Below are 12,749 nucleotides of genomic sequence, written 5' to 3' on the forward strand. Positions count from 1 at the left end.
GTTTTGATGATGAAGAAACCCTAAAACACAATATTTACAAAATGTAGGCAAACATCATAACCATTAGATCATTAAAAGAATGTGTTTGATATACCAATCAATGAGGTATAATGTGAACGCTTACTTTACATTTAGTACGGTAAAGCATGTTATGGCGGATATCTCCTCAGTGAGGATGATATCACTGAATACACTACAAAGCAATTAAATAATTCTATATTAAGCAATACAACATTACAATAGTATAGACAATTATGCCATGACATGTTGACATAAATATATGTATAACTAAGGGAAGTAACCCTCACCTCGTCTAAGGGACGGAGGCCAAACCATCAGATGTCATCCAAACTGGTCATGCAGTATCTTACGTGACCTGATAAATGATATATAAATACATGAATCTTACTGGTATGGTAAACATCACATACATTGTATACATGGCATGTGAAACTCATCTAGCAGTATAAAAATCAACATTTTTAGGCATTTCATATGTATGATAAAATCAACAAATATACTGTTTTGGTATTTTACACTTTCATGATAAAATAGTACCAATACATGCTTAAATCTAGTACACTCATTATGCATATACCTCAGTGGTAACATCTTACAATATTTAAATATATATTGCACTGACATGAATGTACTGATAATTCATGTTTATAACATATACATGATATACTGTTCTTATGGAACATAAATGACTTAATATGAGTGTACTAAAATACATTATATATACTAGAAACCTAAGGACAATGATAATAAATATATTTCACTCACCCCAAACTGAACTGTCCTTTCCCAGTGAGAGTTGTGACTAGAAATGGTGCACATAGTAGAGGTGTGAAGTACATGACCAAGGTGGTCATGTGACGCGGGAAATACAAAGCCAGGCCAAGCTGACCAGCAGAGAACAAAAAGCTAGGCTGAGACCGCAGTGGCCTTAGCACAAAGAATCAATCACCACATGTTAGATTATGTTACTGAGGTGTGAGTTAGTGGACGAAGTAAACTAATTTATTTAATAAATACACAAATCCTAAAATACCTATGTTTTGGATAAGTTTATACTAAACTACTTTTTAAAAATAATCCCAAATATATGCATCCTGCCACACGAAGATGTGTTGCTTTCATCGCAACCAGAGGCGGACACACACTCTATTGATTTGTAATTTGACATTTTGGCATGTTCGTGTTTTTTTTTTATCAAATCGCGCATTTTCTGAAGTCAGTATGGCAAATTAAACCATTTGAACACTGACATGAGTCTTTTATCTGTTGCAAACCGAAATTGTTTCAGATTTGGTAAAAAACATAACTTTGCATTAAATCTTATTCAATGTCACAGGAACTTTTGTTGTTCAGTACACGTGGACATGCAAACTAAGACGCGCTAATACCAACACATACAGACACAAACTCACATACATGCGCTCTCACACACACTCAAATATCAACACATTCACTCACACACACAGATACATACACACTCACACTGACATGCATCACTGAATGAACTCAAGTGTTGACTTAAACTATAGTGTAATATTTACATGCATGAACCATGGTTTGTCCGCCAGAGGGGACCTGATGGATTTCACTTACATGCATGAACCATGGTTTGTCTATACCAGGCGTGACGCGTCCGGGGATCGAACCCACGACCTTCCGCTTTAATAACTATATACAAGGTTGAATATGCTGTGTGTACATGGGATACAGGCTTAACAGGGAGAGGGCAGAGTTGCTTCCCTTGGGCACGCCAGAAACCTATGAATCACGGTTCGCCCCGATTATGTTTCTAGGTTTGTCAGCACCACTCGTGCTCGTGGGTTTCACCGAAGTGGTAAACGTCTGAGACCTGCATCACTTCGGGCTTTCCTCCCACATTAAGCTGACACGCCGTGGTATAACTGGAATACTGTTAAAAGCGGCGTTAAACCAAACTCACTCACTCACTCACGAGAACAGTGTCACGTGGTGATCATGGGTTATAAAAGTCCCAGCAACATGTGGATCGGGTTCTCAGGATCGGTACCGTGCTTCATTGCTTGTCATCGTACCCCAACGGCATGGTTGCTCATAATATCAATCACAAGACTCACTGGTCCAGACTCGATGACAGGCTGTAATATTGCTGCGTGCGGTGTTTAACAACATACACACAAGAATATAGCACTATATAACCAATATTAAAATAACGCGGAGTCGTGTTCATACTAAATACTACAGTTTCAAATGTATTTAAGAAATAAACGAGTCGTTTAATTATTCTCCCTGCAGTGTTTTATTGTACGATAAACAAAGACCACGAGTCGTTTATTTCTTATTAGAAAGGTTAGGTTTGGTATTTCCCGCATATTCTCACAATCCGCACGTCGATTATCTGCACCTTTTCTCATATCTCTCCTACTTTTGAATGCGATCGCTCGGTCATCTGCATAGCCCTGGGCTCTACATCTGTGGGGAACAACTTACTAGACACTTCCCTCTCAAAAATAACGTCGTCAAATATACCCGTCATCATTAATTGCGAGCGCATGTTCGAATCTCCAGAAATGACGTCATGATTGAACATTGTTTTATCGTGAAATAAATCACGCTTCGTTCTCCATTGTTCTTTGCGATTTATTGCCAAGCTATTTCATTTGCACAGATAAAAGTCATTTAAGGTAAAACCATGTTCCCAACTTTCTGTGTATTCGCACAAACACAAGGCGGTATGTATTCAGGGGAGGTAATCAGGTGAGAGGAATTGCTACCCGCTTTCAAAATGGCGTCTGAAATGTTCGCACATTTTTAGCTATAACTAACAAAAGGACACTGCGAACTGTGTGTTGAGATTACACAGAGCAAGATAATTATCAAGTAAGTAAGTAATAGTTTACAAGTGCTAAACAACTTAGACATGGATTCGTAAATAACGGTAGATTGAGGTCTGAGGTGTGCTCCGGCCTCGATTGCTCGACGCGCTGATATTGATATAATATCCCGCTTTCCATGTTCAGCTGGTTTTGACCGTTAAGTTGGGCTCTGACGCAGTTCAGGCGATTATGATGAGACCAAATATTGTGACTGTGTTATATTTCTCGTGCCAGTTAACTGTTCCGAAATGAATGTTGTTTTTCTGCCAGACGACATTGAAAAACAATAAGGGACACAACTCAAAATTTGAATCTTCATGAGAACCTGCATACCAGTAAATTAGAGAGACGTTCTGCTTCCATCAAACTCATTTTTCAATGCAAATGTGATCAGAAGGATATTCTTTTGTGAACTTTCATTTATTTTCACATTATCTGGCCACATTAGTTTGAAAGAGACCACATAGTTTTGTTCAAACATAATGGGAAAATTATAAATGCAGAAATCCAGAAAAATCTATGCTTTCTTTTGGATTAAACATTTTATTTGGCTTGTGATGTGTGATTTTAAAGTCACTGTTTTGTTTCAGGACTGAACCTACATAACAAATTACAGATATCAACCCGAATGTTAACAAGTGAAATCATTGAACATGTTAAGGGGCTCTCTTGGTAGGGCTGGGGCGGGTAACTCAGGTGCTCTGTTCGGGTAGATACCGAGTAGGACCCGGGTACCAACATGACTACCTGGACCCGTGGTTAGTCACGTGATTATATTGTTTAATGGCAAATATTATCTAGAACTCTTATGGTTACACTATAAGTGACAAATGTTCACATTTCTTTCTGACTATATGTAAGCAAGGATTATATCCTACCTAAATATTATCCCGGGGGAAGTTTTATTCTAGAGTATTGTATCCTACCTTATGGGGGAAATCTGGGATAAGTTATGTCCAAAAAATAAGGGTAATTCATCCCAGTGAAACATACCTAAGTGGAAATAGGAAATTGTAACATAAAAGTAGGTATGTTCTCTGATCTGATTGGTTAAAAAGTGTTGTCGAATGAGCATAACATCGCTGAATTTTTGGGGTCTCATCACCGTGTATGTATACATTAATTAATGGAACTATTTTTGAAATCATCAACATGGAGGAACAGAGGGAAATTTACCCTGACTTCCACATCGGCGATTTCGATGAAATATTGAGTGAATGGGACGACGAGACATTTGAGATAATTCAAGAATTTGAAGGTAAATGAAATTTACCTTTTTCCATTAATTACAAAATAAGAATAATCATAATTAATGTAATTTTCTTGGGCTTGGCCAAAGGAAAAAACAAAACAAAATCAATTTCTAACACAGTAAAAACATTTATTGCAACTCTATAATAGTTATGACTTTCATACACCCACCTAATTTTGTTCTTATTATAACCCACAACAGCTGTTGAAGCTGAAAACCGTTCTGAGATGGCCCCTGAACTAGGAAATACAGCCAGCGTTACCGTAGAGCCCAAAGTTCAAGCGTCCAGTGACCGCTTCGCGTCCCTTGATGAAAAAGCAGTACAGGACATCGTGGATGGGAACCTCTCCATATCTACAGGCAGTTAAAATATTTCGACGTAAGCCATTGAATCATAAAAGAATACATAAACACATACCAAAATTTCCTACGCAGATTCGATGAACATCAGCGAGAGTTACCTCCCTTACACCATTGCCATGATAGCAATGTAAAGCGTGACCAATTTGTCATCGCAAAAATTGGCAATAATATAACGAGATTGACCAAAATCTTAACATAAATTAAATATTTCGTTTTGTAAGATTTGAGATATGTTATACTAAATGGATATACGGAAATTTCATTTAAACACGACACCGTAATAATAACGAATTACTCCCACTTACCGTCACATTTGTACCCTGAACAAGGCAATCTTTTCACTTCCAGAATGGCTTGGTTTCCGAGGTTTTGAACCCACGTTCGAAGAGCTTCCTGCTTTTCAACTGAATGAGAGACTGAGGTTCTTTTATGGCGAAGTCAGACATGCTGAGGGAGACCCTTACTCAAAATCGAGTTTTGTTGGGTTGCGTGCTGCCATACACAGGCATATCAGGGGACCGCCATTTGAGCGCAGCATAAACATTATCCAAGACCGGGAATTTCACACTGCAAACTGCCGTCACTTTGCTGTCAAACGCAGGTATCCGGCCACAAAACCGATGAATCGTTGAAGTCGTATTCCATTGACTCGAGCTCGGCTCAAAAACGACATACTTCGAACATTTTTCAGGGACAGCAGCAGCTCGCTAACGAACGTAATTTGGTACCTGTCCAAGATACAAATATCCTGCCACTGTCCACTGCTCCCGTGAATAATTTCCAGGTTAATTCTTCTGCTAATTCCCACGGTCTCTCTCACCTATGTTATTCCACTGTAACAGTAAACAACTTTTTCCATCTCAGCTAAGCTGCATGTCTGAAATTTCGCACATTTTTGACGTCTCTTGTCACCACCTCAGTTTCAGGCGAGTTGACACTATCTTGTACAGGGGCCAAACAGTATGTACGTCTTTTGTAATTTTGATTATTTGTATTTCATAGATACGCATAACTACAAATTACAAGTAAGATGAGGAACTGTGATAAAGAATTGAATTTGTGATATTTCCTGTTATTTGTTTATTTTCTGAGAAATGGGCTTAAACATGTGACCACCCCTTTCGTAAAATGGACCATCATTATTGGAGTACCTCGAAACCATTGATCGGTTTCGCGGCACCCCATATCATGCATCTTTTCGAAGGTGAGCACGAGGAGACGTATTACTAACGACAGTTTTGTTGTGTCATGCGCTCAGTAAATTAGTTCCTCCTAAATATCGATTTTAATTAACGTTCATTAACTAGAATCAGCTGATCACGTGACTTCATGACTTTGAGGTTTGACGTTGACATTGTCAGTTGATTTGATCAACCATGGATAGAACATGTATTCCAAAGTATTCAATTACTTAAAGGACAAAATACATCCAGAAAAGTTGAACTTTAACCAGGAGAGGGCTTTGAGGCAAAAATGTCTGTTATGTATGTCCACGTTTCTGTTTGGAAAAGGGTGAGGTGTATTATACAGAGGACAACAAGAAGAGGGAAGTTACCACAGCTAAAGGACAGCGTGTCGTCAGGCTGTCACAACCAGGATAAATAAGGATAAATAAAACTAGCAATAGGTTAAAATATTCTAGTGTATTTTATGTTGATGCTTGCATTTTCATCATGTTTGGCTGGGGTGTGGGGTAAGAAATGAGGCGGGGGGTGGGGGGTGGGGGGGGGGAAGAATCATCCTGACACTAGAGAATTTGATCCCAGGGATAGAAATAGGGCAGGATGATATTCACTCTTACATATACACACATTCCTTCTGACTTTATATGTTGCATAAAGATAAAAACTTCAAGTCAACTTCAGTGTATGCATGACCAGATTGGTTTATATGTGTATCTAAATTTATTTTGACAGGAGTACAGTCAAACGTTTCACACAACCGGGATTCGAACCCACAATCATAGGTTTCTGGCGTGCCCAAGGGACGCAACTCTGCACAGCAAATCGCGGCGGCACCTTAGACGACTAGGCCACCCGTGCCCCTCAGAAAATAAAATAGTAGATGTAAGAATGCATGCAATTTATGTGGTACTTATGGCAATACATGAATCATTATTGCAATAATTTGCAAGACATAAGTCAGGTTAATACCCATCCCTAGCAAGTACCCCAGTGCTGTGTCTTTGGTTCAATTTTTCATCTCATCTGGGCGGCACGGGTGGCCCATTCGTCTAAGGCGCCGCGATTCGCTGTGCAGAGTTGCGTCCCTTGGGCATGACAGAAACCTATGATTGTGGGTTCGAATCCCGGTTCGCCCCGATTATGTTTCTAGGTTTGTCAGCACCATACCCGTGCTCATGAGTTTCACCAAAGTGGTAAACGTCTGCGACCTGCATCACTTCGGGCTTTCCTCCCACATTAAGCTGACACGCTGCGATATAACTGGAATACTGTTAAAAGCGGCGTTAAAACCCAACTCACTCTCTCATCTCATCTGTTTCGTTTTTCAGAAACCAGACAGCCGGTATGGACTCGAGCCCTCTGAAGACTGAGCACTCAGAAGCAGCCGCCATCTTGATGGACGTATCCCAGCAGTGCGAGAGCTCCGTCTTCAACAGCCAATCACAGGCTGCCACCATTCTCATGAATGTGGGCCATCAGAGTGACCTGACCGTTGGTCAGTCTGAAGGGTCATCCATCTTGCTGGACATTGACCAGCATACTGTGCCTGTTCCGTCTGATGCAGCTGCAGTCCTGATGGACGGAGGTCAGGAAACTGGCCTCCAGCCTGCCTTCATCTCATCTGACAACACCAGTCTGCACACCATCGCACCGTCTGACAACACCAGTCTGCACACCATTGCCCCATCTGACAACACCAGTCTGCACACCATCGCCCCGTCTGACAACACCAGTCTGCACACCATCGCCCCGTCTGACAACACCAGTCTGCACACCATCGCCCCCTCTGACAACACCAGTCTGCACACCATCGCCCCCTCTGACAACACCAGTCTGCACACCATCGCCCCGTCTGACATGAAAATTGAGGCCATAACTGACACCTACACACTTGGAGAGGCTGCCACGTCAACCATGACCCCAAACAGCAGACAGCAGTTCCAGGTGATGTCCACAGATGGTCAGTATCATACCATCACCCTTGCTGGCGTCGAGAGCATGGAGGAGTCAGGCAATGTACAGATGACAGTCCAGATTGACACACCAGGAAGAGAGACCGAAACTGTCACTGTGTCGGGACTTACTGATGGATATAACCTGGAGTCTCTGGCACAGATTGCAGAAATTGTTGTCAACAGTAGCGACCGCAGCGCTAATCTTGTCAGCATCCCAGAAGACACTGGAACCAACCAGGACATCAACCCTGTCACTGAACAGTACATTGCTATGAAGGACAATGGAGAAGGCAAGCCAATTTGTGTTCAAACAGAACCTGATGAGAGGAACCTTGTGATGGTTGATCAACCTCAGGGACCTCAGAACCTTGTGTCGGTTGATCAGACTCAGACATCTCAGAACCTTGTGTCGGTTGATCAGCCTCAGGGATCTCAGAACCTTGTGTCGCTAGCACAGATTGCAGAGTTGGTGATAAACCAGGGATGTCTTGAGACAAGTGATGGTCTAAACCCCAACATCCATCAGTTGCAGATAGGCTCAGATGCCACCAACCAGCCCTATGTCATATCAGGCCTTGATTCGAATATCAGTAGTGTGCAGACAGTGACGTCCACACCTAGAAAAATCTCTCAGATGAGAGCCCCAACCAGGAGAACCACCACAGAATATATTGCAGTGCCATTAAAGAAGTCATTACCGGGTCCATCTCAGGCTGGAGCCAGCAACTACACCACAACCATCCTCCCTGACAGTCGGAACCCGCCACAGAAGCTGCCCCCCGAGAGGAACATCTACAGCAAGATCAAGGCTGAGAATGGAGAGTGTTACATGGTGGTGCTTCCGGACTCCGACACCCTCAATCCAACGCAGCTTCGGGATCTCCTCACCAGCTACTCAGCCAGTCACACAAAGTCTGCCCTGGGGGATCGGTCTGAGCCAGCCGAGATGAGCATCAAGGTCGAACCAGAGAAACCGATGATGTATTCAGCAGGATCCCAGACATCCAGCCGTAAATATTCCAAACTTTGGCCAACTGCTATCAAATCATCCAATACGATTGTCATAGAACCAACAAAGCCATCAAGTACAAGACAGAGTGTTGACAGTGAAGTGGCTGGGGGATCCAAACAGAACAAGGAACAGCTATCTAGTGCTGAAACATTGGCAACAGGAACCGATGCTGTGGTGGAGATTGTGAAGCACGGAGGCAGTGCCAACGATGGCTTGTTTGATAGCACAGTGAAGGTGAAGATAGAGAAGCCAGATGAAGATGCAGATGTTGCTGGGGAGGATCTGAAAGACCAAGAAGGCAAGATGGACAGTGTTGATAACTGTGGACATGAAGTCGCACCTGCAAAGAGGCGGTTGCCGAGCGACCCCCGGCCTGAGTCCAGGACGGTAACCGTCCAGACTGATGTCACATCTGAATGTTACATCAATGTCACACCCGAGGAACTCAGCATCAACAGAAAGAAGCCAAGGCTTCATCCCGGCAGAAAGCGTTTTTATCTGGACGATCCCAGACCCTCCAAAGACTCTTCAGATGTTATGCAAACGCTAGTGTCTCCATTTTTGAAAAGAAAAAAGTTGCTCGATCTGGAAAATGCGTTTTATATCTGTGGAACATGTGAAGCCAAGTTCTCAACAGCCGATGAACTGAAGACGCACAGCAAGGAGCACAAGCTGAAGAACGTGTTCTGCCCAGCCTGCAAGAGGAAATGTTCCAACGTGAAAATCCTAGCAGATCATGTGATCGCTCACACTCGCTGTAAGACCTTCAAGTGTAGCGTGTGTACCACAAAGACAGTGTTCAAATCAGCCGAGGCTTTCAAGACCCACGTCAGCGAGCATCTCAGCGTGCAGAACTTCCGATGTGGCTCTTGTGGACAGAAGTTCCCTCACGTTGCCAATCTCCGAGTCCATATGAGAGTACACACTGGGGAAAAACCATTCATTTGTGATAAATGTCCAATGGCATTTTCACAAAAGGCACCTCTCGAAGCACATGTGAGTTCATTCCATAACAAAGAAAAACCCTTTCAGTGCGAGGAGTGCAGTGTGCATTTTGCAAGGAAAACAGACTTAAAAATCCACATGCGCATCCACACGGGGGAGCGTCCTTACGCCTGTGAGCTGTGTGATAAGACATTCACATCCAACTCAGGACTGACAAGCCATAAGAAGACTCACTTCCGAACACGGTATCATAAGTGCGGGGACTGTGAGAAGAGTTTTGACACTCCGACTCGGCTCAAGCGTCATGTGACGCTCTGGCACTCCGGGGACCGTGTCTTGAAGTGCCGCATCTGCCACAAGGACATTGGGAACAAGACGGAGCTTCGATCCCATATGCAGCTCCACTCCAGCGAACCGTTCCCATGTGTTCGATGTGGTTACGGGACCGACAAGAAGGATTCACTGGCAAAGCACATACAAGAAAATCACCCAGAACTTGTTTGTAAAATGCCCGAGTTATTTGACTCTTCTGTCCCCTCAGATCAACAAGTCGATGCCATGGACACTAAGCCAAAGGTGATTGAGATCACGTGGTAGATTTTATGATTTGACATTTGTTGAACTTGTTGATGAAATAGCCTTGACAGAATTGACAGAAAGCACCCAAAAATGACACACTTCTTTGCGTTCATGATTTACAGGTTTGTTCCTAGTAGCTTGAGAAGATCAAATAAGGAGAAAATAAAATTTGTTCAGCTCAATATAATTATTTTATCTAACATTGGCTTTGTTTGGTTCAGTGTCAATATGGCAGTTTAGTTGATCAAGATTTTTTGTAACAAAATTCTGGTGACTTCTTCAGAATTAGGTGGTTTGGGACCAACTATTGGATATCTGGGGCCTGGGATTTTCTCGAAAAATATAAATATAAATGGTCCCGGAAAATGTTGGAAAATGATAATTATGCTTCAAAATTTTGCAAAAGAGGAATTGTCGCCACCAAAAATACATTGTTGCAAGATGGTTTTTATATATATTTAGGTTCATAGTATTATCTGTTTTTTTGGCTTTACCTGAGAAAATATCTAGTCTCCAAACAAAAGCCCAGGGTATTGAGTTGTTACAGTGTTAGAGAGTAACCTACAAGTTGTGAGGAATTATGGATGATCTGTCCCAGGTGAAGGTGTTAATCTCCACTTTCATCCACAAGGGCCAAATAATCCATTTCAAGTAGGCTGTCTATTACTCATTGGCATTTTAAGAGAGAAAATAGCTAAAGATGTTTGAAACTTCACTTAGGCAGCCGGTTGTTCAGATGACATATTATAATCAATTTGTGATGTATTGAACAGTGGCTGATGTCTCCACAAAGAAGCGCTATGATTGCATGGCTTCAACTCACCACTCAGCATTGAACATTTCTAAAGTGCACTTGTAAATATCGGAAAGTTCTACCTTTATGGGTAAATATCCAGTATTTATTATGTAAAAGTTGTTGAATTAGGAAAAAAAGTAAATTCTAATTAAGTTTAAGGGAGGATGTTTACAGTTTCTATGGTAACGACCTCCGTCGGAAGGTTTGTTTTTCTCAGTTCAGCAAGTTCCATAAAGTGTCCGATTCCTGGACTCCTGCAATGTGGAAAATAAAATTATCATCATCACCTCATTGTTCAGAATTCTTTTATTTCTTGGTTTATGGATTTTTTCATAGGTTTTGGTAGGGAAAATAAAAAAAATAAGTGCCATCCTGTCAGGTATTCTATGAATGTTTTCTTTTTTTTAATGGTCTGTATTTGGCTGCAGCTGCAGTTAGCTCCCTTTCCACACATCGCTTGTCGTATACAAGGCACTTCCTACCTGTTACCTGTACACTATGTCCAACTTACATCGTCCAATAATCAGGGTTATTTTTTTTTTCTTGTTACTTTTTATCTTGTTGGTGGTTCTTAAACAAAAATGATAAGTTGGCTTTTATTTTTCATTTTCACTTTTTACACTTTTTTACTATTTTAAGTTGGCAGATCGTACACCAAGAAATATAAAAATTCTAACCTTTGGCATGTTTGGGTTGAACTGAAAATATTTTTGGGGTCCAAAACATGTGCATTTCCTATGAGTGCCCCTGTGTATGTAGTCAGAGCATGTAAATAGAGGTTATACCAGTTATATAAGATACCATTTTTCTTACGAGTTTCAAAACGTATCTGACCACTTGTAAGATACATGGTATATGATAGGTACGAGTACAGTAATCTGTTTCTTACACCCTAAAATCACAACATTTTACCTTGAATTGATGACTTTGTTTTTTCTCATGATCGCAGGGGAGCATTGTGTTACAGAACACAAGTCATGAGCGATATAACCCATACGCCGTGTGACCCTCCGCAATACATATTCAGCCTTTTTTGGATTATTAAAGCTTTGATGATAGTGCAAAGAAGTTTGACACAAATGTTGGTGAATTTGACTGAGGAATTACTATCAGGAAAGTAGTCCGTCATGTATTGACCTCAGGTCATCACCATGGAGTAGCCAATCACGGGCCTAGAATTAGATCTCACATGTTTGATTCCAGTTACCTCATTGGGTTCTCGACCGCAGTTAACAGTGACATTCTACCATTCTACAAGAACATGTGTGTGAGAAACAGGGTTCAGAATTAAGGGGGTCCTGATGCTGGAGACTCTTGTAACCAAATTACAAAATTTCATCCTATCGGCAATTTGTAACATTAGAAGACTTGTGCACTGCTAGTTGATCGGTCTAGTAACTGTCAACTCAGTAGTCGTAACAAATCAATTAATTCATTACAATTTATAACATATCTACAAACTGAGATTATTTGATCATGCACATTCTTTTGAATGCAGAAAGATCTGAGTGCAGGCTGCCTCAACACAAAGATCTGTGTGCTGGCTGCCTCAACACAAAGATCTGAGTGCAGGCCGCCTCAACACAAAGATCTGAGTGCAGGCCGCCTCAACACAAAGATCTGAGTGCAGGCTGCCTCAACACAAAGATCGGAGTGCTGGCCGCCTCAACACAAAGATTTGAGTGCAGGCTGCCTCAACACAACGATCTGAGTGCAGGCCGCCTCAACACAAAGATCTGAGTGCAGGCTGCCTCAACACAAAGATCTGAGTGCTGGCTGCCTCAACACAA

At 41.7% G+C, this 12,749-nt stretch overlaps 1 protein-coding gene across 2 annotated transcripts; it reads left to right on the plus strand.

The window, feature by feature from the left end:
* The first annotated feature begins 2,766 nt into the window (after positions 1-2,766).
* LOC139472871 (uncharacterized) lies at positions 2,767-12,425 on the plus strand. 2 transcript variants are annotated; one of them, XM_071255338.1, is made up of 2 exons: positions 2,767-2,881; positions 7,001-12,425. In XM_071255338.1, exon 2 carries the CDS (start codon positions 7,017-7,019, stop codon positions 10,179-10,181), a length of 3,165 nt encoding a protein of 1,054 aa, XP_071111439.1. In that variant the 5' UTR covers positions 2,767-2,881; positions 7,001-7,016; the 3' UTR covers positions 10,182-12,425. The 2 variants fall into 2 exon arrangements, with proteins under 2 accessions (XP_071111439.1, XP_071111438.1); XM_071255337.1 differs by having other exon boundaries at positions 2,767-2,877.
* Positions 12,426-12,749: the final 324 nt, after the last annotated feature.

The sequence above is a fragment of the Haliotis cracherodii genome, unplaced genomic scaffold, assembly GCF_022045235.1.
Source record: "Haliotis cracherodii isolate W230 unplaced genomic scaffold, xgHalCrac1.p SCAF_25, whole genome shotgun sequence".
Classification (NCBI taxonomy): Eukaryota; Metazoa; Mollusca; class Gastropoda; order Lepetellida; family Haliotidae; genus Haliotis; species Haliotis cracherodii.